Source organism: Capra hircus, chromosome 4 (assembly GCF_001704415.2).
Source record: "Capra hircus breed San Clemente chromosome 4, ASM170441v1, whole genome shotgun sequence".
NCBI lineage: Eukaryota > Metazoa > Chordata > Mammalia > Artiodactyla > Bovidae > Capra > Capra hircus.
Window position 1 is genome coordinate 33124818 of NC_030811.1, and position 23119 is coordinate 33147936.

General features: G+C 39.0%; 1 protein-coding gene across 19 annotated transcripts in view; it reads left to right on the forward strand.

Annotated features, from left to right (window-relative positions):
- CADPS2 (calcium dependent secretion activator 2) overlaps window positions 1-23119 on the forward strand; it is a 569431-nt gene that overhangs the window by 237456 nt on the left and 308856 nt on the right. For all 19 annotated transcript variants that reach the window (XM_018046978.1, XM_013963420.2, XM_013963421.2 and 16 more), the window contains exons 5-6: window positions 396-632; window positions 7992-8113. In XM_018046978.1, coding sequence (XP_017902467.1) covers window positions 396-632; window positions 7992-8113 — 359 coding nt within the window. The remainder of the gene's footprint in view (window positions 1-395; window positions 633-7991; window positions 8114-23119) is intronic.

Consider the following 23119-nt stretch of genomic DNA (forward strand, 5'->3'; position numbering starts at 1 on the left):
TTTTGTACAGCTGCCATCCCATCCCATCCCTGGTGGCTCAGACGGTAAAGAATCTACCTGCAATGCGAGAGTTGTGGGTTTGTTCCCTGGAATGGGAAGGTCCTCTGAAGGGGAGGGCATGGCAACCCACTCCAATATTCTTGCCTGGAGAATCCCCATGGACAGAGGAGCCTGGGGGGCTACAGTCCATGGGGTCACAAAGAGTCAGACATGAGTGAGTGACTATGCACACAGCACAAGGCTTTTAAAGCCTAGAGACTAAAGGATCAGGTAAATGCATTATATTTAGTGTCACAGTTTCTGAGACAGGCAAGTATATGTATATAATGTAGTGTTTTATGATGAAATTGAGATCCGATTGGTGTGACATTGTTATGTTAATAATTATTTTCAAGGAAAGACGATTCCCCAAGTTTATAGCAAAAGAAATGGAGAGCGTGTACATAGAAGAGTTGCGGTCTTCAGTGAATTTGCTAATGGCCAATTTGGAGAGTCTTCCAGTTTCAAAAGGCGGTCCAGAATTTAAACTGCAAAAATTAAAACGTTCCCAGAACTCTGCCTTTTTGGACATAGGGGATGAGAATGAGATTCAACTGTCAAAGTCCGACGTGGTGCTGTCATTCACCTTGGAGGTAAGTGCCTTTATCCCATGTTCACTTCTGACGGCATAAATGAGGCTGCAGGATAATTTCTGCTGACCTTTGTGATAACATTTCAAATTTAAAGCACCAGGATATATTTTAAAGAGGTTAAATTATTCTTCATTGGCTAGACAATCAGATTGTGAATGCAAATTAATGCAAATTGTCCTTTAAACATAACAGTTGTGTAAGGGTTCAGTTCAGTTCAGTCGCTCAGTCGTGTCCGACTCTTTGCGACCCCATGAACCACAGCACACTAGGCTTCCCTGTCCAACTCCAACTCCAGGAGTTCACCCAAACTCATGTCCATCGAGTCGGTGATGCCATCCAACCATCTCATCCTCTGTCGTCCCCTTCTCCTGCCCTCAATCTTTCCCAGCATCAGGGTCTTTTCAAATGAGTCAGCTCTTTGCATCAGGTGGCCAAAGTGTTGGAGTTTCAGCTTCAGCATCAGTCCTTCCAGTGAACACCCAGGACTGATCTCCTTTAGAGTGGACTGGTTGGATCTCCTTGCAGTCCAAGGGAGTCTCAAGAGTCTTCTCCAACACCACAGTTCAAAAGCATCAATTCTTTGGCCCTCAGCTTTCTTCACAGTCCAACTCTTACATCCACACATGACCACTGGAACTACCATAGCCTTGACTAGATGGACCTTTGTTGGCAAAGTAATGTCTCTGCATTTCAATATGCTATCTAGGTTGGTCATAACTTTCCTTCCAAGGAGTAAGCATCTTTTAATTTCATGGCTGCAATCACCATCTGCAGTGATTTTGGAGCCCAGAAAAATAAAGTCAGCCACTCTTTCCCCATCTATTTGCCATGAAGTGATGAGACTAGATGCCATGATCTTAGTTTTCTGAATGTTGAGCTTTAAGCCAACTTTTTCACTCTCCTCTTTCACTTTCATCAAGAGGCTTTTTAGTTCCTCTTCACTTTCTGCCATAAGGATGGTGTCATCTGCATATCTGAGCTTATTGATATTTCTGCCGGCAATCTTGATTCCAGCTTGTGCTTCCTCCAGCCCAGCGTTTCTCATGATGTACTCTGCATATAAGTTAAATAAGCAGGTGACAATATACAGCCTTGACGTACTCCTTTTCCTATTCGGAACCAGTTAAATAATAAAATAATATAAGCTTTGAGGCAAGTTGCTTGGTGCCAGCGAGGCCAGTGTAAGTTTATTGGTAAAAGAAGTACTGAAACACACTTGAGTAGAAATAGGATTTAAAACATATAATTGAATTCTCTATAATTTGAAAACTCCTTTTGAGCTTTTGATTATTCTTGTTGTTAATCTACTTTTACTATGAGAATCAAATCACATAAACAAGCTGTAGTATATAATATTACAAAGGATGCTTACTTCTTGGAAAAAAAGTTATGACCAACCTAGACAGCATATTACAAAGCATATTGCCAACAGTGGTCCATCTAGTCAAGGCTATGGTTTTTCCAGTAGTCATGTCTGGATGTGAGAGTTGAACTGTAAAGAAAGCTGAGTGCCGAAGAATTGATGCTTTTGAACTGTGGTGTTGGAGAAGACTCTTGAGAGTCCCTTGGATAGCAAGGAGATCCAGCCAGTCCATCCTAAAGGAAATCAGTCCTGAACATTCATTCGAAGGACTGATGTTGAAGCTGAAACTCTAGTACTTTGGCCACCTGATGCAAAGAGCTGACTCATTTGAAAAGACCCTGATGCTGGGAAAGATTGAAGGTGGGAAGAGAAGGGGACGACAAAGGATGAGATGGTTGGATGGCATCACTGACTTAATGAACATGAGTTTGAATAAACTCCAGGTGTTGGTGATAGACATGGAGGCCTGGCATGCTGCAGCCCATAGGGTCACAAAGAGTTAGACATGACTGAGCAACTGAACTGAACTGAATGTATAATATTGAGTACTATAGATGATGAGAAGTAAAGACTTCCTCCTTTCTGGGACTTGCAGTTTCCTTATAGGTACAGTAAAATTCTTTCTTAAAAAAGCAAGTATACATGTTGTTCATTTAAAATTGTGTTCCCCAAGACAGCACAACTCATCCCTTGTATACAAAGCACTGGGAACCAAAGATAACTGATCAGTGACTACTGCTCCCTCTCCCTGTGGATATTTTTCATGATGCATTTCCTCACTGCTCATCTCTGTATATAGGTTTTTACACAACATCCACACATATGCTCGAAATATCTAGCTTAAATTTATAGCCTCTCAAAAATGAAGAGAGCTTGTAGCTCTCTTCTTGCATTGTTCTATTCTTTCTCTGTTGGGGCCCACTATTGCTATTTGAGTCTGCTAATTAACAAAGCAAAGTATGTAGTCTTAGGAGGTACAGTTTCAGATTTGTTTATAGTTCTTATACTTGGCTTGTTACCTTTGTGGCAGAGAAAGCAAATGTCTGCTTCTGTTCCTTCCTCCACTTATTCAACTTGAAATTCAAGTTTAAAGAGAAGACAACTGCCTCTCTCTTTTCACTTCTAGCCTAACCTTTCCTTTGTAAGTTAATAGGTTAAATTCAACATCAGAGTAGAAATAGGAGATTTTCTTCTGACTCCAAACTCAGTTCCGGGATTAGCTAATAACTTTGCCAAGTAGCTTTACTCCTGGATTTCTTCTCAATCTCTTTAACCTCATAACTTAAGAATGTTTAATTTGAACCTAAGTAGTATCTCAGGTATAAAATTTCCCATTCATTCTTGAGTCAGGTTTCCTAAGGACTTAAATGAAAAATGCCAACTCCTTTTTTTCTTAAGGTTTTGTACAAAACAAAATCAGCTATTTAATGACAGTCTAACTTTCCCTACCAAGAGTTTGGCATTTAAATTCATTAATGATAAAAATAATTTGAAAAGCAAATTATTTTTGTAACGTTTAAGCATACCATTATTTCTGTAAGCACGCACAACTGAAAACAGTTCAAAACACGTTTTCTTTTCTCTATTGTTTTAAAATCTTTACACCATTGTAAATAATTAGCTTTTTATGAATTCTCTCTCCCTTTTGAAAACAAAATTATGCTCATGAGTTCATTTTTCTATGAATTGTTAGAGTCTGTGCTTTATTGCCAGTGTGTTCAACAAGACTGTTCAGTTAACAATAAAATGGTGTTAGGGGGATAATGAGTTAAAACTTCATTTAGCCATGGTCTAAGAAGCTTCCATATTTTTATAATTATTTTGACACGCTCTGTTACTATGTCTATGCAAGACAGATATTTTCCTGTCATAGCATAGTACAGATATGGTCCCTAGTGCCTACAGTATTTTAAATAGGAGTTGTGTCTCAGAACAAATCGAGATCACTTTCAAGGGCAGATTACACCATGCTTGTCTGTGGAACTCCGGAGGGAATGGACTAGGTACCTCCTCCAGCCCAGGGCCTCTGACCTTCGCCTAGCTAAACTGAATAATTACCTTTCACCCATTATCCACGCTTCCCTCATCAGATACCAGATTTCAGCCTGAGAAAACTTGGAAAGGCAGGCGGTTAATCCATATTAAGGATTTCACATTTCATCCGTCAGGTTGAGTCTATTCAGTGGAGAGGGAATTTTTTTTCTCCTAGAAACAGAAGTCTCAGTCTAAAGAATAAGTGCAGATTTGAAACACTGCTTAAATTTTATCATCTCTGTAAAATTTCTACCCACTCATCCCGTCTCCCACCACAGCACCTAACATAAAATTCAGTTACTTATTATATTATTCATTATCTGGTTTTCTTTACTAAAATGTAAACTTTAGGAAGTTAACATTTAGGAAGTCTTTTTTCCTTCCATTTTTGTTTACTGAGGTAAGAGCCTGAAAGAATACCTGGCCCACTCAGTTGACGCGATGACTGTTTTTTGAGTTAGGGACTTTAATGGTATTAAAAATCAGCCATTGGCCTCACAAGATTACTTTTAGGTCTCTTCATTCATGAAGCTTTCAGAGAGAATTATAAAGCAAAAGACAAGCTAACTCACAAAACACTAACCTATATAATTATATGTCAAAATTAAATAGCCAAGGGAATTTAGGAAAATACTCTTCCAGGAAGTGACGAGTCTGTATGTTGTAAGGGAAATGGTGTCAGTGCCATGAATATAGTTGATTTTCACACTGTTTTTGTTGGTAATAGGGCAGCAGACCCCATGACCTCCTCCGTATCTGGAGGTACTTTTATTGTCCCCTGTTCACCAGACTGCTCAGCTTCCTCTTACTACAACCTGAGCATCCCTGAGTTGCCACGTAACTCTGTGGATGGACAATGTCTTGTTCAGAAACATGCTATTTCATATTTTATACATTCTTCCCTTCTTTATGCTTCTAGAATAACTTTGTTTTATTCATATTACATCATTCATCTAGAGAAATAGGAAGAGAAGACAGAACAGAGATCAGTTTTATTTCCTGCAGTTTTGTTATTAAGTTTCGCTGGGAATTGGTTGAAACAGTTACCTAAAGTTAGAGGAGATGATGGTCCATGGAATTCTTAGCTGCTTTTATCCTTCATAATTGAAACTAGCTGTGCTTTTCTAATTCCTTTTTTTTTAATGTTTTATTTTTTATTTTTTTTAAATTTTAAAATCTTTAATTCTCCAGTTTCACCCATCTCATCAGAACTGATTCAAATGAATTCTTTTTAATGGCTGAGTAATACTCCATTGTGTATATGTACCACAGCTTTCTTATCCATTCATCTGCTGATGGACATCTAGGTTGTTTCCATGTCCAGGCTATTATAAACAATTATACATAGTGAAGTAAGCCAGAAAGAAAAACACCAATACAGTATACTAACACATATATATGGAATTTAGAAAGATGGCAATGATGACCCTGTATGCAAGACAGCAAAAAAGACACAGATGTGTATACCAGACTTTTGGACTCAAAGGGAGAGGGAGAGGGTGGGATGATTTGGGAGAATGGGAATTCTAACATGTATACTGTCATGTAAGAATTGAATCGCCAGTCCATGTCTGACGTAGGGTGCAGCTTGCTTGGGGCTGGTGCATGGGGATGACCCAGAGAGATGTTGTGGGGAGGGAGGTGGGAGGGGGGTTCATGTTTGGGAACGCATGTAAGAATTAAAGATTTTAAAATTTAAAAAAAAAATTAAAAAAAATAAAAATAAAAATAAAATAAAATAAAATCTTTAATTCTTACATGCGTTCCCAAACATGAGCCCCCCTCCCACCTCCCTCCCCATAACATCTCTCTGGGTCATCCCCATGCACCAGCTCCAAGCATGCTGTATCCTGCATCAGACATAGACTGGCGATTCAATTCTTACATGATAGTATACATGTTAGAATGTCATTCTCCCAAATCATCCCACCCTCTCCCTCTCCCTCAGAGTCCAAAAGTCCATTATACACATCTGTGTCTCTTTCCCTGTCTTGCATACAGGGTCTAATTCCTTTTGGAAGTCAGATCTGCAGAATATTGTTGTTTTATTTACTTATATGTGTGGGCTTCCCCAGTGTCTCAGCGGGTAAAGAATCTGCCTGCAATGCAGGAAACAGGAGATGCAGGTTCTATCCCTGGGTAGGGAAGATCCCCTGGAGGAGGGCATGGGAACCCATTCTCCATTCTTGCCTGGAGAATCCCATGGACAGAGGAGCCTGGTGGGCTACAAGAGGTCACAAAGAATCGGACACAACTGAGAAACTAAGCAGGCACGCATGCATGGATTCACGGTAGAAGTTACATCTTTTGAAAGTGGCAGTCCTGCAGGATAGAATGTTCCCAACACAGATGTGAGTGTTGTTTTGAGGGGCAGAAGACTGTTTCACAGTCGTCTGTTTTAGGTTGTCCTGTTTATAGTATAGCTTGTAGCGGTAACAGAAATAATGGTAAGCAGATGCTTCCTTTGTTCTCTCTTGCACTCTGGCTATTAAACACACGACGGAAAGAGATGCAAGACAGATGTAATGTGAACTCGTGCCATCAAGATTTCTAGATTTATCTACTGTACTCAGTTCTGTTTCATGTTTAGTACTTCACCTCAGCTTCCTTGAGTGTTAGAGCAACTGTGAACGCTGTTCCTATTATCTATTAATTCTCATAGTCTGTTTTCAATGTGTTTTTATTCATAAGTTGGTATGCATTTCGGTGTGACAAAATGATAAAAGCCCTGGCTGAGGGAAGGAAATGCTTCTGAATTTGACTTGTATTTTTGGTGATCAGTTTGCCATATGTTTTTTTATGGAAAAACGAAAGAGTAGGCATTTGTATTTACAAAAAAATCTTGTACCAGAACTAAAAGGAATAAAAGTTCTATTAAGATGATTTGTTTCTTTGAGACTTTTTGCCTCAAGGTTCATATCATAACTCTACAAAAGGTATAATGATTTAGTAATGTATTTAAAAATCAATAAATGATACATTCATTTTTAGTGGATATTTTGGTAGCTACATGGCATGAATGCTGTTAATCTTGTTTGTACATATACAACAGGAGAGCAATAAAATATACATATGTATTATATATATATATATGAATACCATTGAATATATTTTATGGATGTTGAGAATTTAGAAAAATTCATGATGCAAATTTTTTTAAAGGCTGTAGTAAATAATATTCAGTAGTATTCATATTCTATGTATATATCCAGTGAGAATGTTAGGTTACAATATTTTAAGATTGGCAGCCTTTTATACAAAGATAAAAAGCACACTTGAAAAGTATGTTTTCCTTCTCCCCAGGAGTTACAAATATATAAGCTAATATCAGTCTTTCTACTCTTTTCCAGTAGACTGTATCAAATTAATGGATTGGGAAAATATTTTTCCTTGTCTGATTAATAGTAAGATATTCTTGGCAAGTTATATTTTTTATATTTTCATAGGGTATACATTGGCCATAAAGGAAATTCTTTTGTAAATGCTGATAGTCATATAAATGAGTATAGACATTTTCTGATGCGAGGTATTGACTATCTGTGAATTGATATGATTATCTGTGAATTGGTATAATGGTGACAATGTCTACCAGTCACCTTATATGGAATTCAACCTGTATTCTTGTAACACATTCACTGAATTTTCATCATTCTGCTTTACCTCATGCAGACCTGCCAAGATTGTTTTCTGGATCTGAGTGTTTATCTCACTTCATTGTGGCTCATATCTGGAGACTTTAACTTAATTGCTGGTGGGAGATGCATCTTCAGATACCAGACTTCTTCAAAACGTTATGTATTATACCGTCCATGAATAAAGATGGATTATAAAGAAGATAAAATACCATTGAGATTGTCAGATAATTATATCAATTGGTCTCTCTCATTGTAGTTCATGCTGCTGTCTCTGTTGCTAACTGTTGTCAATTTGACAAATCTGTGAAACATTTTTCTTGTCTTTAGATTGTCATAATGGAAGTGCAAGGTTTGAGGTCAGTCGCTCCCAATCGAGTTGTTTACTGTACAATGGAAGTGGAAGGAGGCGAGAAACTGCAGACAGACCAGGCGGAAGCCTCAAGGCCACAGTAAGCCCGCTGGGGAAAAAATGTGTTCTCCTTCCCTCCCTAAGAAACGTGCCTTATCGATTTGCAGAATTGTGTGGCTTTGCACTCTGAAACTGTTACTTGGCTACTTTTGTCTCAACTGTGTTACAGTCATTGTGTGCCTTTCTGAATAATGAGGCTGTAATTAGAGCTATAGCAGAATCCCCTGTGTAGTGCAAACAGAAAATCCAGCATGCATATATGAAACTTATTATTAGGCAATTAAATGTTTGTCAGTCATTCGTAAGGAAAGCATGTGTTATCATGTGTTATTTAAAAGGTAGTGCTCAATTCTGTTTCAGCTACTAGTAATATAATCTATAGCTTTTCCATTTCAGTGGCGGTGCTGAGGTAGATGTTGTGGGTGATGTCTTGGGATGCTCCAGTGAGTAGGCTTGAGTTAGAGAACCAGTTCATGACTACCGAGCAGTCGCTGGATTTGCTAACGCTGTTCATTGCTGGCAGTTTTATGTTTCAGATGCTGGGAATGAGTGTAATTAAGTTTGGAAGATGTTCTGTTTAACTGATTTCAAACTTGCAAAACATCACCACCTCTGGTAGAAAAAACCTTACGTTGGCCAGAAGAATTCAAATGAAGATCCCCTGGCCTTAATCTGCACACTGCCTTTCAATAACATTTTTTATTCTATTTAAATTTCATGCAGAATTTCTTTACAGGACTTGGCATTTTTGCCTTATTATGGTGTCCATATGTGGAGTCTTCATTCAGGAAACCTCAACCTCTGAGCTTCTGGCTAATCACTGACTAGGCACTGGATAGACAGAGATGAATAGGAAACTTTGGTTTTTCTTAAAACAGACGGAGTCAAAGGAGGTACACAGAGGATTATGTGTAACAGGGCAGATGTGCACAGAGTGTTAAAGGGCTGAGAAGAAGCAAGCTGAAACTTCTCATCTTGCCTTTCAAAACCCTACACGTCTACCCCTGGCCAGTCTCTCCTTTCCCCCGGGACCTCAGCTTACCCCTCTGTTCCTCTGTTGAGTCACTCTTCCACCTCCCTGGACCCCATGAAGTTCCTCATACCTCTCTACCTTCGCTCATCATGGCACCTGCTTTTTCCTCTGCCTGCAGTGATGTTGCCTCTTATCTTTTTAAAGCTGGATCCTTAGTACTGAGAAATAATCACTTGCTGAGCACAATTCATTCCTTTAGATAACCCATTGCTAAGTAGATATTTTCTGACTCATCACTTTATAATTTTTAAATTAATGGTTTCTCATCTGTGTATTTTGTATTGTTTCCCTTCCTCTGTCTCTTTTGGGAAAAAAAAAAAAGAACGTATTTGGCTGCACCAGGCCTTAGTTGAGGCACATAAGGATCTTCAATCTTCATTGCAGTGTGCAGGATATATATATATATATTTTTTTTTTTTTAATTGCAGCATGCAAACTATTAGTTGTTGCATGTGGAATGTAGTTCCCCAAGTAGGGATAGAATCCAAGCCCCTGCATTGGGAATGTGGAGTCTTAGCCACTGGACCACCAGGAAAGTCCCTCTTCTCTCCTTTTGAACAGAACTCTTGTCCTATCAATCTTATATCCTAGTACCTAGTAGACACTCAGAATTTACTAATTTGCATGCCTGAGCTTACTTTTATGCCTTATCATAGTAAATATTAAAGGGTGTTGTATTTATTCCTGCAGCCAAATAGAATTGACTTACAATATGACAATGAAGTGAAAATAAAGAGGATAAACAGCTTTTTAAGAGGTTAAAACCTCTCAGGAAGAGGCTATGTGACATGGAAAGGGAGATTGGAATCATTTCTAGGAGGGCATACAGAGTCAAGAGAGAGGTTTGGTATTTGTTTTAAAATATTAGCTGTTTTACTGTATTCACAGTGTTATGCAACCACTGTCAATTTTAAAGCATACGCATCACCTCGAAAAGAAAATCTCTTTTTAAAAAGCTTTATTTTTTATTACTTGACCATACCATGTGGCCTATTGGATCTTAGCTCTCCTTCAGTTCAGTCACTCAGTTCTGTCCAACTCTTTGCAGCCCCATAGACTGCAGCACACCAGGCTTCCCTGTCCATCAGCACCCCTGGAGCTTAATCAAGGTCATGTCCATCAAGTCAGTGATGCCATCCAACCATCTCATTCTCTTTCATCCCTTCCCCTCCTGCCTTCAATCTTTCCCAGCATGAATGTCTTTTCCACTGAGTCAGTTCTTCACATCAGGTGGCCAATGTATTGGAGTTTCAGCTTCAGGATCAGTCCTTCCAATAAATATTCAGGACTGATTTCCTTTAGGATGGACTCCTTGCAGTCCAAGGGACTCTCAAGAGTCTTCTCCAACACCACAGTCCAAAAGCACCAATTCTTCCATGCTCAGCTTGCTTTATGATCCAGTTCTCACATCCATTTTTTTGATCTCCAAAATCATTGCAGATGGTGATTGCAGCCAAAAATTAAAAGACGCTTACTCCTTGGCAGAAAAGTTATGACCAGCCTAGACAGCATATTAAAAAGCAGAGACATTACTTTGCCAAGAAAGGTCCATCTAGTCAAGGCTATGTTTTTTTCCAGTAGTCATGTAAGGAAGTGAGAGTTGGACTAAAAAGGAGAACGGGACGACAGAGGATGAGATGGTTGGATGGCATCACCGACTCAATGGACATGAGTTTGAGTAAACTCCGGAAGTTGCTGATGGACAGGGAGGCCTGCCGTGCTGCACTCCATGGTCACAAAGATTCGGACATGACTGAGCGACTGAACTGAACTCACATCCACACATGATGACTGATAAAACCATAGCTTTGACTGGACAGACTGTTGTTGGCAAAGTCTCTGCTTTTTAATATGCTGTCTAGGTTGGTCATAGTTTTTCTTCCAAGGAGCAAGTGTCTTTTAATTGCATGGCTGCAATCACCATCTGCAGTGTTTTTGGAGCCCAGAAAAATAAAGTCTCACTGTTTCCACTGTTTCCCCATCTATTTCCCATGAAGTAATGGGACCGGATGCAATGATCTTAGTCTTCTGAATGTTGAGTTTTAAGCCAGCTTTTTCACTCTCCTCTTTCACTTTCATCAAGAGGCTCTTTAGCTCTTCTTCACTTTCTGCCACAAGGGTGGTATCACCTGTGTATCTGAGGTTATTGATATTTCTTCCAGCAATCTTGATTCCAGCTTGCGCTTCAGCCAGCCTGGCATTTTTCATGATGTACTTTCGATATAAGTTAAATAAGCAGGCTGGCAATATACAGCCTTGGTGTATTCCTTTAGCAATTTGGAACCAGTCTGTTGTTCCATGTCCAGTTCTAACTGTTGCTTCTTGAGCTGCATACAGATTTCTCAGGAAGCAGGTGAGGTGGTCTGGTATTCCCATCTCTTTCAGAATTTTCAGTTTCTTGTGATCCACACAGTCAAAGGCTTTGGCATAGTCAATAAAGCAGAAATAGATGTTTTTCTGGAACTCTCTTGCTTTCTCGATGATCCAGCAGATGTTGGCAATTTGATCTCTGGTTCCTCTGCCTTTTCTAAAACCAGCTTGAACATCTGGAAGTTCATGGTTCATGTACTGTTGATGCCTGAGTTCAGTTCAGTCGCTCAGTTGTGTCCGACTCTTTGCGACCCCCTGAACCGCAGCATCCCAGGCCTCCCTGTCCATCACCAAGTTCCAGAGTCCGCCCAAACCCAAGTCCATCGAATCGATGATACCATCCAACCATCTCATCCTCTGTCAGCCTCTTCTCCTCCTACTCTCAATCTTGCCCAGCATCAGGGTCTTTTCCGATGAGTCAGCTCTTCTCATCAGGTGGCCAATGTATTGGAGTTTCAGCTTCAACATCAGTCCTTCCAATGAACACTCAGGAATGATCTCCTTTAGATGAACTAGTTGGATCTCCTTGCAGTACAAGGGACTCTCATGAGTCTTCTCCTGGCTTGGAGAATATTGAACATTACTTCGTTAGCGTGTGAGATGAGTGCAATTGTGCAGTAGTTTGAGCATTCTCAGGCATTGCCTTTCTTAGGGTTTGGAATGATAACTGACCTTTTCCAGTCCTGTGGCCACTGCTGAGTTTTCCAAATGTACTGGGATATTGAGTGCAGCACATTCACAGCATCATCTTTTAGTATTTGAAATAGTTCAACTGGAATTGCATCACCTCCACTAGTTTTGTTCATAGTGATGCTTCCTAAGGTCCACTTGACTTCACATTCCAGGATGTCTGGCTCTAGGTGAGTGATCACACCATTGTGATTATCTAGGTTGTGAAGATCATTTTTATACAGTTCGTTTGTGTATTCATGCCACCTCTTCTTCTTCTGTTAGGTCCATACAGTTTCTGTCCTTTATTGAGCCCATCTTCGCCTGAAATCTTCCCTTGGTATCTCTAATTTTCTTGAAGAGATCTCTAGTCTTTCCCATTCTGTTGTTTTCCTCCATTTCTTTGCACTGATCACTGAGATACTAGACTCTCTCTCTATATATATATATGTATATATATATGATTTGCAAATGTTTTCTTCTATTCATGCATCGTCTTTTTACTTTGTTGGTAAAATCTTTTGAAGCATAAGTTTTATCTAGTTTTTGTTGCTTGTGCTTTTGGTGTCGTATCTTAGAATCAAGTGCCAAATCCAAGGTCACATACTTTTATTCCTGTGGTTTTTTGCCCACACTGTCATGATTTCAGCTTTTACATTTAGGTCATTGATCCATTTTAAGCTAATTTTGGTACATAGTATGTAGTGTATACCTTCCTTCTTTTGTGTATGACAGTCTGGTTTTCCCAGCACCATTTATTGAAGAAACTACTTGTCCATTCAGTATTCTTGGTACCCTTTTGGAAATCATTTGACCATAGATATATGGGTTTATTTATGTACTCTCAATTTCAAAATTATTCCAATGATACGTTTATATGTTTAATCTTATGCTAGTACCCCATTATCTTGTTTACCATTGCTTTGTATTAAGTTTTTAAATCAGGTGTGTGTGTCTTCCAAATACATTCTTTTTCAGGATTATTTTGGGTATTCTGATTTTCCATATTAGTTTTAGGATCACTGTCAACTTCTGCAAAAACTTTGTAAATATCACCAGCTAAGATTCAGATAGGAATTGTAATGAACCTGGGGTCAATTTGGAGAGTATTGCCATCTTAACAATATTAAGTCTTCCTACTGAGGAACATGGGATGTCTTTGCATATCTGAATCTATAATTTCTTTCAACAGTGTTTTGTAGTTTTCAAGGTATGTTTTTTTATTTCTTTGGTTAAGTTTATTTCTGGTATTTTATTCTTTTTGATGTTATTATTAATGGAATTTTTCATTTAAATTCATTTTTGGATTATTTATTGCAAGTGTATAGAAATAGTTGATTTTTATATATTAGTTCCATATGATGCACCCTTACTGAACTTGTTTATTCTAATAATTTTTACTGGATTTCTTAGACTTTTCTCTATTTAACATGACATTTGCAAATAATGATTCTTTTACTTCTTACTGTCCAATCAGAATGCTTTTTATTTAATTTTTTGCCTAATTGCCCTAGTTTCTTCAGTACAAAGTTAGATAGAAGTGGCAAGAATGGACATTCTTGTATTCTTGATTATAGGGGAAAAGCATAGTCTTTCATCATTAAACATGATGTTAGCTGTGCCTTTTTAATAGATACCCCTTATCTGTTTGAGGAAACTTTTCTATTCCTAGTTTGAGTGGAATTTTTTTTTTCCGTGAAAGAGTGCTGGACTTTGTCAGTTGTCTTCTTTGCTTCTATTGAGATGATCATGTGGTATTTGCCTTCTATTCTATCAGTATGGTACATTGCATTATATGGTATTGGGGGTGTTAAACCAACCTTGCGTTTCTGACGTAATTGCCACTTGGTCATGATATGTAATTCTTTTTGTTACTGGATTAAGTGTTCTAGTATCTTGTTGAGGATTTTTAAAATCTCTGTTCATGAGAGATTGGTCTGTAGTACCCCTTCTTTGGTGACTTCAGTCTGGTTTTATATTGGCCTCATAAAAACTTCCTGGAAGGGTGTGAAGAATCGGTATTAATTATCGTTATGTGTTTGGTAGAGTTACCAGTGGGACCATCAGGGTTGGATTTTTGTTTGTAGGTCTTTTGTGATTACTAATGCTGATTACATGATGAACCATGATAGCCCTGCTAGGTTAGGTTCTTGGTGAAAACCTGCTTTACAGATGGCTGCCTTCTTGCTGTGTCTTCACATAGTGAAGAGAGCCAGCTCATTTCTCTTCATCCTTTTATAAGGACAGCCATATTTTCATGGGTCTCTCCCCACATTACCTCATCTGAGCCCCATTACCTCCCAGAGGCCCTGCCTCCAAGTACAATCGCATTGGGGATTAGGGTGTTTGCATATTAATTTGGAGGTTTCATAAACACTACCCTACTCTAGCACTCCATGAGTTCTTAAGGGAGTGCAAAGGCCCTTAGACGCTCAATACCATGATGTTTTTAAAGAATCTTTTTTTTTTTCAAGTTTTACTGATGTATAATTTATATGGCATAAAATTCTCTTATTGAAATTTAGATGATTTTTAATAAATTTATACACTTGTGCTATCATCACAATTCAGTTTCAGAACACATTATTTCACAAAATTGCTTCATTCCCGTTTGCAGTCTTACTCAGTTCCAGGAAACCACTCAAATGCTTTCTAGTGCTATAATTTTTTTCTGAACATTTCATATAAATGATATGCAAAATGTAGTCTTTTGTATCTGGCTTTTTTTTCACTTGGCGTAATCTCTACAAAGTGTGTTTAATTGATACTTAAATATTTGTTCAATGAAATGAGTTAATTTTTAGATAGTTATTTTAACAATAACAAGCCACAAATAGTAAAATTTTCAAAAAATGCTTCCCATTTAATTTCTAATAAATTCAGAATGTATTTATAAAGAAATGCTATACTAGGAAAATTATACATGGACACTTTAAATGAATTAAAATATTTGGGAGTTAGGAAATATTACATTAAGCCTCCAATACTATTTTCTTGGGGGCTTCCCAGGTGGCACTAGTGGTAAACATCCAACCTGCCAGTACAGGAGATTTAAGAGACCAGGTTTGGTCCCTGGGTCAGGAAGATCTCCCGGAGGAGGAAATAGCAGCCCACTACAGTATTTCTGCCTGGAGAATCCCATGGACGGACGAGCCTGGTGGGCTACAGTCCACAGGGTTGCAGAGTTAGACACGACTAAGGCAACTTAATGCGCAGACAGTCCCTTTTATTTCTCTTACCACAGGGAAGTTTGGCTGAAATATCTCACGTGCATTTCCTCATGAATTCTGAGTTAATTTGTAAGAACTAAAGGATGTGTTTGTTATTGTTCCCAGCACAGATTTCTTTAAAAATGTATCCCCTAAATGCAGACCAACTGCAGCTTTTCAGCAACGTGGTTACTTTTATCTTGAATTCATCTTACTCAACAGGAAAGGGATTCTCTCCTCCATCATCATAGTGAATTGTGCCTCGGACATGTTTTCTAAATGTTACTGTTACAATAGTTTGTGCTTTGCTGGAGATCGATTCATCCTTCTGTCTAATAGTAAAGTGCCTTATTTAGTCCATATTTCCAATAAATGTAATCAAGATTTCTAGCCATTGCCTATTTCATTCCTGTAATTCAGATTTCCTGCCAGCAATTAGGTAGAAACAGCGTGTGAGGTTGGTACATAACTTAGAATATGGAACCTGGGATCTAATAAAAACGATGTTTATAAACAAGTTTGATTCATGAGGAGTGGTAGTCATCTATCGAAGCTTTATTTTTACCTTTGTTTTCTTTTTTAATAGAGGTGAGGGAATGTAGACAAATGGTATCGTCAGTCGAGAAAATTCGTCTTTTCATAGTCTCTCAGTGAACCTGGGAAAGTTTAGTTCTCTGTAATAACATACAGCATTGTTGCTCCACTTTTATAGCTTTTTACCATTTTGAGACATTTCACTTTTAGCCCATACCCTTAATGACACCATCTGAACGGAAGTAGAGGGATAGTCAGACAACAGGCTGACGCTGGAAGGGACAGGGAGTGACTTGTTGTCGTGTAGTGGTCACCAATCTCTTGATATGTGGTGATCTTAACACACTTACACACTTTCCCTACAGACAGTGAGCATTCTTTGAGTGCCTAAAACAGAAGAGCTAATGATACCTATGGAAGGCCCAGGTAGATCTTGATTCTGGGGAAATAAATGCAAGGGAATTAATTTTAAAAAACAAATCAGGAACTGCTGGGAGCTGGGAACGGGAACTTACTTTTCAAGGAGTGCATGCTAAGTCACTTCAGTCGTGTCCACCTCTTTGTGACCCCATGGACTGTAGCCCACCAGGCTCCTCTGTCTATGGGATTCTCCAAGCAAGAGTACTGGAGTGGGTTGCCATTTCCTTCTCCAAGGCAAGCAGTATAATGTTTCAAATACTCAAGGTGACTAAAATTCTAGGGTTTGCTGTCTGTAGTTGCGCTCATAGTTAACAATACTGTATTGTTCTCCTAAAAGTTCTTTAAGAGGGTAGATCTCATGTTAAATGTTCTTGCCACACACAGAAAAGTTCCTGGGAAGCAGCACTGTTTTTTTGTGATACCCTCTCTCTCTCTCTCTCATCCAGTGGTGCTGTCTTTTAAAGACATTTGAAGGTTAATAGGTCTCTGTCCCTGACCCCCATCAAAGCAAATAATAAAGTAGAAAGGCAAGGAACAGTAAGAAAAGCTATTGAGATGTGTCATTAGACAAATATATTTATGCTTATTGGAACAGAACATTCTTCTACCTCATGGAAATGATGGGAAACGCAGACTTCAGTACTTGCTTCTGGAAACTTTAAATTCTGAACCAGAATTATAATAATCTGTCAAACTATTGAAAGATTATTGCCACTTATGGGAAGCTTAACAGAATAACAAGCTACTGGGACATGTTTAAGAGAGATTAAATAAAAATAAACCAAGAGAAAGGTAACCATATTTTTTCAAAAAAACATAGTTGTTTTCATTTTAGTATCTACTAAGGCCAAAATTAGTTTTGAAGTATTATTCATTATCCAGCTACTCTCGCTGACGAAAATAGAATATACTACATTTTAAAATCATCTGTCAAAAGTATGCCTATTCTTAATGCATCAAAAGGAAAACACAAACCACACACATTTCATTTTTCTCATTTTCATCTTTCAAAATACAATATTCTCTCCTCTTAAATAAATTTGCCAGAAATAACATTTTTGTAAAACTCATGCTACTGGTGCAGAAGAAAATGAAGCCTAAAGAGACAGACATTGGCCAAATACAGAAATTACATTCATTGAGAGATTATTTGGAAGTCAAAGAAGCTAATGTGTGGATCCTGATCATCAGTGGCATCTGAATTAATAGGAAAGCGTGATGGATTAAGATTCCAGATGCTTGCTGAAAAGCGCTAATGGAAAACAGCATTGAGAAAGCTCGGGAGAAAGTGTGTATCTGTGAATCTCAACATCTCGAGGAGGGATTTACAGTTTGTAAGTAAAATGAAAAGAAAGTGAAAGTTGCTCTGTCGTGTCCAACTCTCTGCGACCCATGGACTACACAGTCTGGAATTCTGTAGGCCAGAATACTGGAGTGGGTAGTCTTTCCCTTCTCCAGGGGATCTTCCCAACCCAGGGATCGAACCCAGGTCTCCTGCATTGCAGGTGGATATTTTTTTACCAGCTGAACCACAAGGAAAGCCCAAGAATACTGGAGTGGGTAGCCTATCCCTTCTCCAGAAGATCTTCCTGACCCAGGAATCGAACTGGGGTCTCCTGCATTGCAGGCAGATTCTTTACCAACTGAGCTATCAGGAAAGCCCCTGACGTCCCCTTATAATCCTTGACTTTCTTCCAGAGCAAAGTTTTGGAGCTGTTTTCATCATTATTTGATCTATGTAGCCAATTTATTGAGTGGAAAACATTTCACAGAGTGTAAGTAGCAAACAACTCCTCTCATGGTACTGCTTTCAGATGTGCTCCAGAAATACCCTCCTGTTCTAGTGGGAGAGATCTTAGCAGAAACCAGAGCTTTGCTGCCCATTTTCAGGTATCCAGTCACATGTTTGAAAGTGAAAGTGTTAGTTCCTTGATTGTGTCCAGCTTTCTGTGACCCCATGGGCTGTAGCCCACCAGGCTCCTCTGTCCATGGAATTCTCCAGGCAAGAATACTGGGGTGGGTTGCCATTTCCTTCTCCAAGGGATCTTGCCAACCCAGAGATGAAACCTGGGTCTCCTGCTTTGCTAGCAGATGCTTTACACTCTGAACCACTTTTCAGGTGTCAAATAACATGTTTAGGTATTCAAGTTTCCTATCACTTTAAATCAAAACGTACCCATTTCAAAAGGGTAAGATTTCCCTTGGTGGCATCCCTGGTGGCTGAGATGGTAAAGCATCTGCCTGCAATGCAGGGACCTGGGTTCAATCCCTGGGTCAGAAAGATCACCTGGAGAAGTGAATGGCTACCCACTCCAGTATTCTTGCCTGGAGAATTCCATTCACAGAGGAACCTGGTGGGCTACAGCACATGGGGTCGCAAAGAGTCAGACGTGACTGAGTGACTAACGTTTTCACTTTCACATTCTTTTCCTTTGTTTCCTCCCAGCATGCCCAGAAACCTGTCCTGGGGAAAGGGTACTACTGTCTGTTCCTCACTTGCGTTTTGTTTTTGCCTGCTCGTATGTTCTTTTCTACCAATTTTGGGTAGGCTGGAGGAGGGAAGAGCTGTGAAGGGGCACAATGCCATTTTATTAATATATAAGTGCCCTCTGTGGTCCTCTCTTGGTTACCAGATGCCTTGTATCGTGGAAAATGTCCACATTTAACTTTTCTCTCATGTAGTTCCTTGGAGAAACACCCCCTGCTGCCCAGAGCCTCTGACCTCACACTCTTCCTTTCTAGAATAATGCATCCTGTAGCCACCTTCTTTCCTCTTCCCCTGAGCCACTGCTTTAATAATGTTACCCACAAGTCCTCTTTCTGCTTGAATCTAGTTTTCTCAGCAGATGGCTCACATATTGGGTTGGCCTGAAGGGAGAAGAGAGCGGCAGTGGATGAGATGGTTAGATAGCATCACCAACTCAATGGACATGAATCTGAGCAAACTCGGGAGTTAGTAGAGGATAGAGCAGCCTGGCATGCTGCAGTCCATGGGATCAAGAATCAGATACAACTTAGTGACTGGTCAACAACAAAATTTCATTCAGGTTTCTCCATAAGATATTAATGAAAAAACCCTAACGAACTTTTCGGCCAACACAGTAAATTGGAGACCTGGGTTTGATCCCTGGGTCAGGAAGATCCCCTGGAGAAGGGAATGGCTACCCACTCCAGTATTCTTGTATGGAGAATCCCATGGACAGAGGAGCCTGGGGCGGGGCTGCAGTCCATGGGGTCGTAAAGAGTTGGAGATGACTGAGTGACTTTCGCTTTGCCTTTAATAAAATGGAAGTTCCTTGAATACAAAGGCTGTATATGATACCTCCTGGTTCTTGTTTAGCACCAGCCACAGATAATATGGCCCATTTGTGGTCTGTAATCTAATTAAAATGTTTTCTCTACTCTTTAGATTATTTTTAAAAATACAGTCTCTCAGTAGGTATCAGCGTAAGACTTTTGAGCCCGCACCTACCCAGATTAACAGGATATCCAGTCCTCATTCTCACACCCCAAGCTCCCATTTATCTAGAAGTTCCCTGGGAAACATATTCCCTTTAAAGGACCAGTTCTTCTGCTTCTGTGTGCCATATTGAGGCTGGAATTCAAAAGCACTTTCAGATCTTTGTTACCCTGGCTACCCTGAGATGAAGGACCACTTGGGTAAACAAGAGGACTTGCCAAGGGATACAGAGGCACAAGTTCAGCTTTAATAGAATTGATATATGATTCTTCTAGTTCATAAATACTGTTCCCTGGAGCCCTTCCTTTCAGGGAAGAGCCTGCTAAGTGCAAGTTCTCTCTCAACCCACTTTTCAGACTTCTTTCTTTAACTTTACAAAAGAAAGGTTCACCTCTCATCCAACTTGAATCTTACCATGATGTTTTTCCTAGAGTGGAAAACCTCCACATCACCATTCAAAAAGAAAAAAAAAATTAATGTTCCTGGTAGTTATGAGAAAACAGTTGACCAATGATATAATAAATCCTCCTGAAAATTAGATGTCTTCTATTTCTCTGCTTTCAACAAAGTTGATGGATTTATTCAAGTTTTAAACTGCTGGATGATTGAAAAATAGTTTTTGCTTATCAATCACGGTATTTTTGTACATTCAAATATGAAGGGAACAAATTGATAGTGCTGTAATAATGCCCCATCTACTTATTTTCTTAGAATTTGTAGGAGAGAAGGAAAACAGGTTAAAATTGATGTTGAACTGTCTCAGTGTAGAATTAAGCTACAATCATTTGTATATACATGAAATAATAGGGAAAATAGCTCTATCCATTTCATTAAGACATGCATTTCTAATGAATATTTTTACTTTTCATATTTATTAATATTCATCTGTCATACTTCTTTTGGATCACTTGAATAGTAATTGTAATAAACTAAATTTAGATGGAATTTTACTTTGATTTTTATTTTTGACAAATTTTGTATGTATTTAAGGTGTCCAATGTGATGACCGTTGTGTGCAGACATTTTAAATTGACCTGACTATGGTAATCATTTCACATACTCATTACCCCCATGGTCACCTTTGTGTGTTAGTGTGGTGAGAACCCTTGATCTAGCCTTAAGAAATTTCAAGTATACACATTATTATTAGTCACCATGCTGTACTTGAACCTTTCATAACTCAAAATTCACACGCTTTGATCAGTATCTTTCCTTTTTCTCCACCTCCCAGGCTGTTGGTAACCAACATTCTACTCTGTCATCATGAGTTAGATTTTTTGTTTTAAGATTCCACGTATAAGTGAGATCATACAATATTTGTCTTTTTGTGTCTGGCTTATTTCACTTAACGTAATGTCTTCCAAGCATTCAATATTTCCATGCTATTGCAAATGACAAGACTTCCTTCTTTTGTACGGCTGTGTAATATTCTGTTGTATGAATAACACATATTCTTTCTGTAGATGGATGCTTGTTTCCCTGTGTTGGCTACTGGGAATAGTACTGCAATAAGCACGTGTTAGTTGAGTCACTAAGTCGTGTCTGACTCTGCGACCCCATGGACTGCAGCACGCCAGGCTTCCCTGTCCTTCACTATCTCCCGGAGTGTGCTCAGGCTCATGTCCTTGGAGTCATGTCCTTCTCCTCCTGTCCTCAGTCTTTTCCAGCATCAGGGTCTTTTTCAGTGAGTCAGCTCTGAGCATCTTTTCATGTATCTGCTAGCCATTTCTAAATCTTCTTTGGAGAAATCTCTATTTCTGTTCTTTGCCTATTTTCTGATCAGGTTTTTTCCTTTTGCTGTTGAGTTATACAAGTTCTTTATGTTTTGGATATGGCCTTATTATCAGAGATACAGTTTGCAAATATTTCCTCCCATTGCATAGACTGCCTTTTCAGTCTGTTCATTGTTTCCTTTGCTGTGCAGAAACTTTTAGTTTGATGCAGTTCTCCTTGGCTATTTTTGCTTTTTTGCAGCTTGCGCTTTTAGTGTCATATCTAAGAAGTCATTGCGTAGACTAATGTCAAGGAGACTTTCCCTTATGTTTTCTTTTATAAGTTTTATGATTTTATGTCTTGTTTATAAGTCTTTCATCCATTTTTAGTTGAGTTTTGTGTGTGGTGTAAGATGTACCATCTGCGCATGGATATCTAGGTTTCTCAGCACATTTACTGAAGAGATTATGTCATATGCCAACAGTTTCACTTTTTTCCTTTCTGGTTTTCATGCTTTTCACTTTTCTTGCCTTTTTCATTTTTATTATGGATAGGACTTCTAGTATTATGTTGATTAAAAGTGGTAGATGCCCTTATCTTCTTCTCAATCTTAGAGGAAAACTTTCAGTTTTTTTGCTGCTAACTATGAATCTGTGGGCTTTTGTAACGTTGAGTTATATTCCAGAAGGAAATACATTCATTTGTTCCCTCCTTCCTCTCTCTCTTCCCACGACATGTAGGGCTTTATGATCAGAGAAAATTAAAGTTTATATACATATTTATATATATGTAGGTACAGATAATTTTAAAAGTTGGATGTGACTGGGTGACTGGACAACAGCTAATTATGTTGTTGTTCAATCACCGAGTCATGTTTGACTCTTCGTGACTCCGTGGACTGCAACACACCAGGCTTCTCTGTCACTCATCATTTCCCAGAGTTTGCCCTAGTTCATGTCCATTGAATCAGTGAGGCCATCCAACCATCTTATCCTCTGTTGCCCTCCTCTCCTGCCTTCCATCTTTTCCAGCATCAGAGACTTTTCCAGTGAGTCAGCTGTTTGCATCAGATAATTATAAGAGCATCAGTAAAATGTTCAGTTCAGTCGTGTCTGACTCTTTGTGACCGCATAGACTATAGCACGCCAGGCCTCCCTGTCCATCACCAATCTTGGAGCTTACTCAGACTCATGTCCATTGAGTCGGTGATGCCATCCAACCATCTCATCCTCTGTCATCCCCTTCTCTTCCCGCCTTCAATCTTTCCCAGCATCAGGGTCTTTTCCAGTGAGTCAGTTCTTAGCCTCAGGTAGCCAAAGGATTGGAATTTCAGCTTCAGCATCAGTCTTTCCAATGAATATTCAGGACTGATTTCCTTGAGGATAGGCAGGTTGGATCTCCTTGCAGTCCAAGAGAATCTCAGGAGTCTTTTCCAATACCATCATTCAAAAGCATCAATTCTTTGGTGCTTAGCTTTTTTCATGGTCCAACTCTCACATCCATACATGATAACATAGCTTTCACTAAATGGACCTTTGTCAGCAAAGTAATCTCTCTGCTTTTTAATATGCTGTCTGGGTTGGTCATAGCTTTTCTTCTAAGGAGCAAGTGTCTTTTAATTTCATGGCTACAGTCACC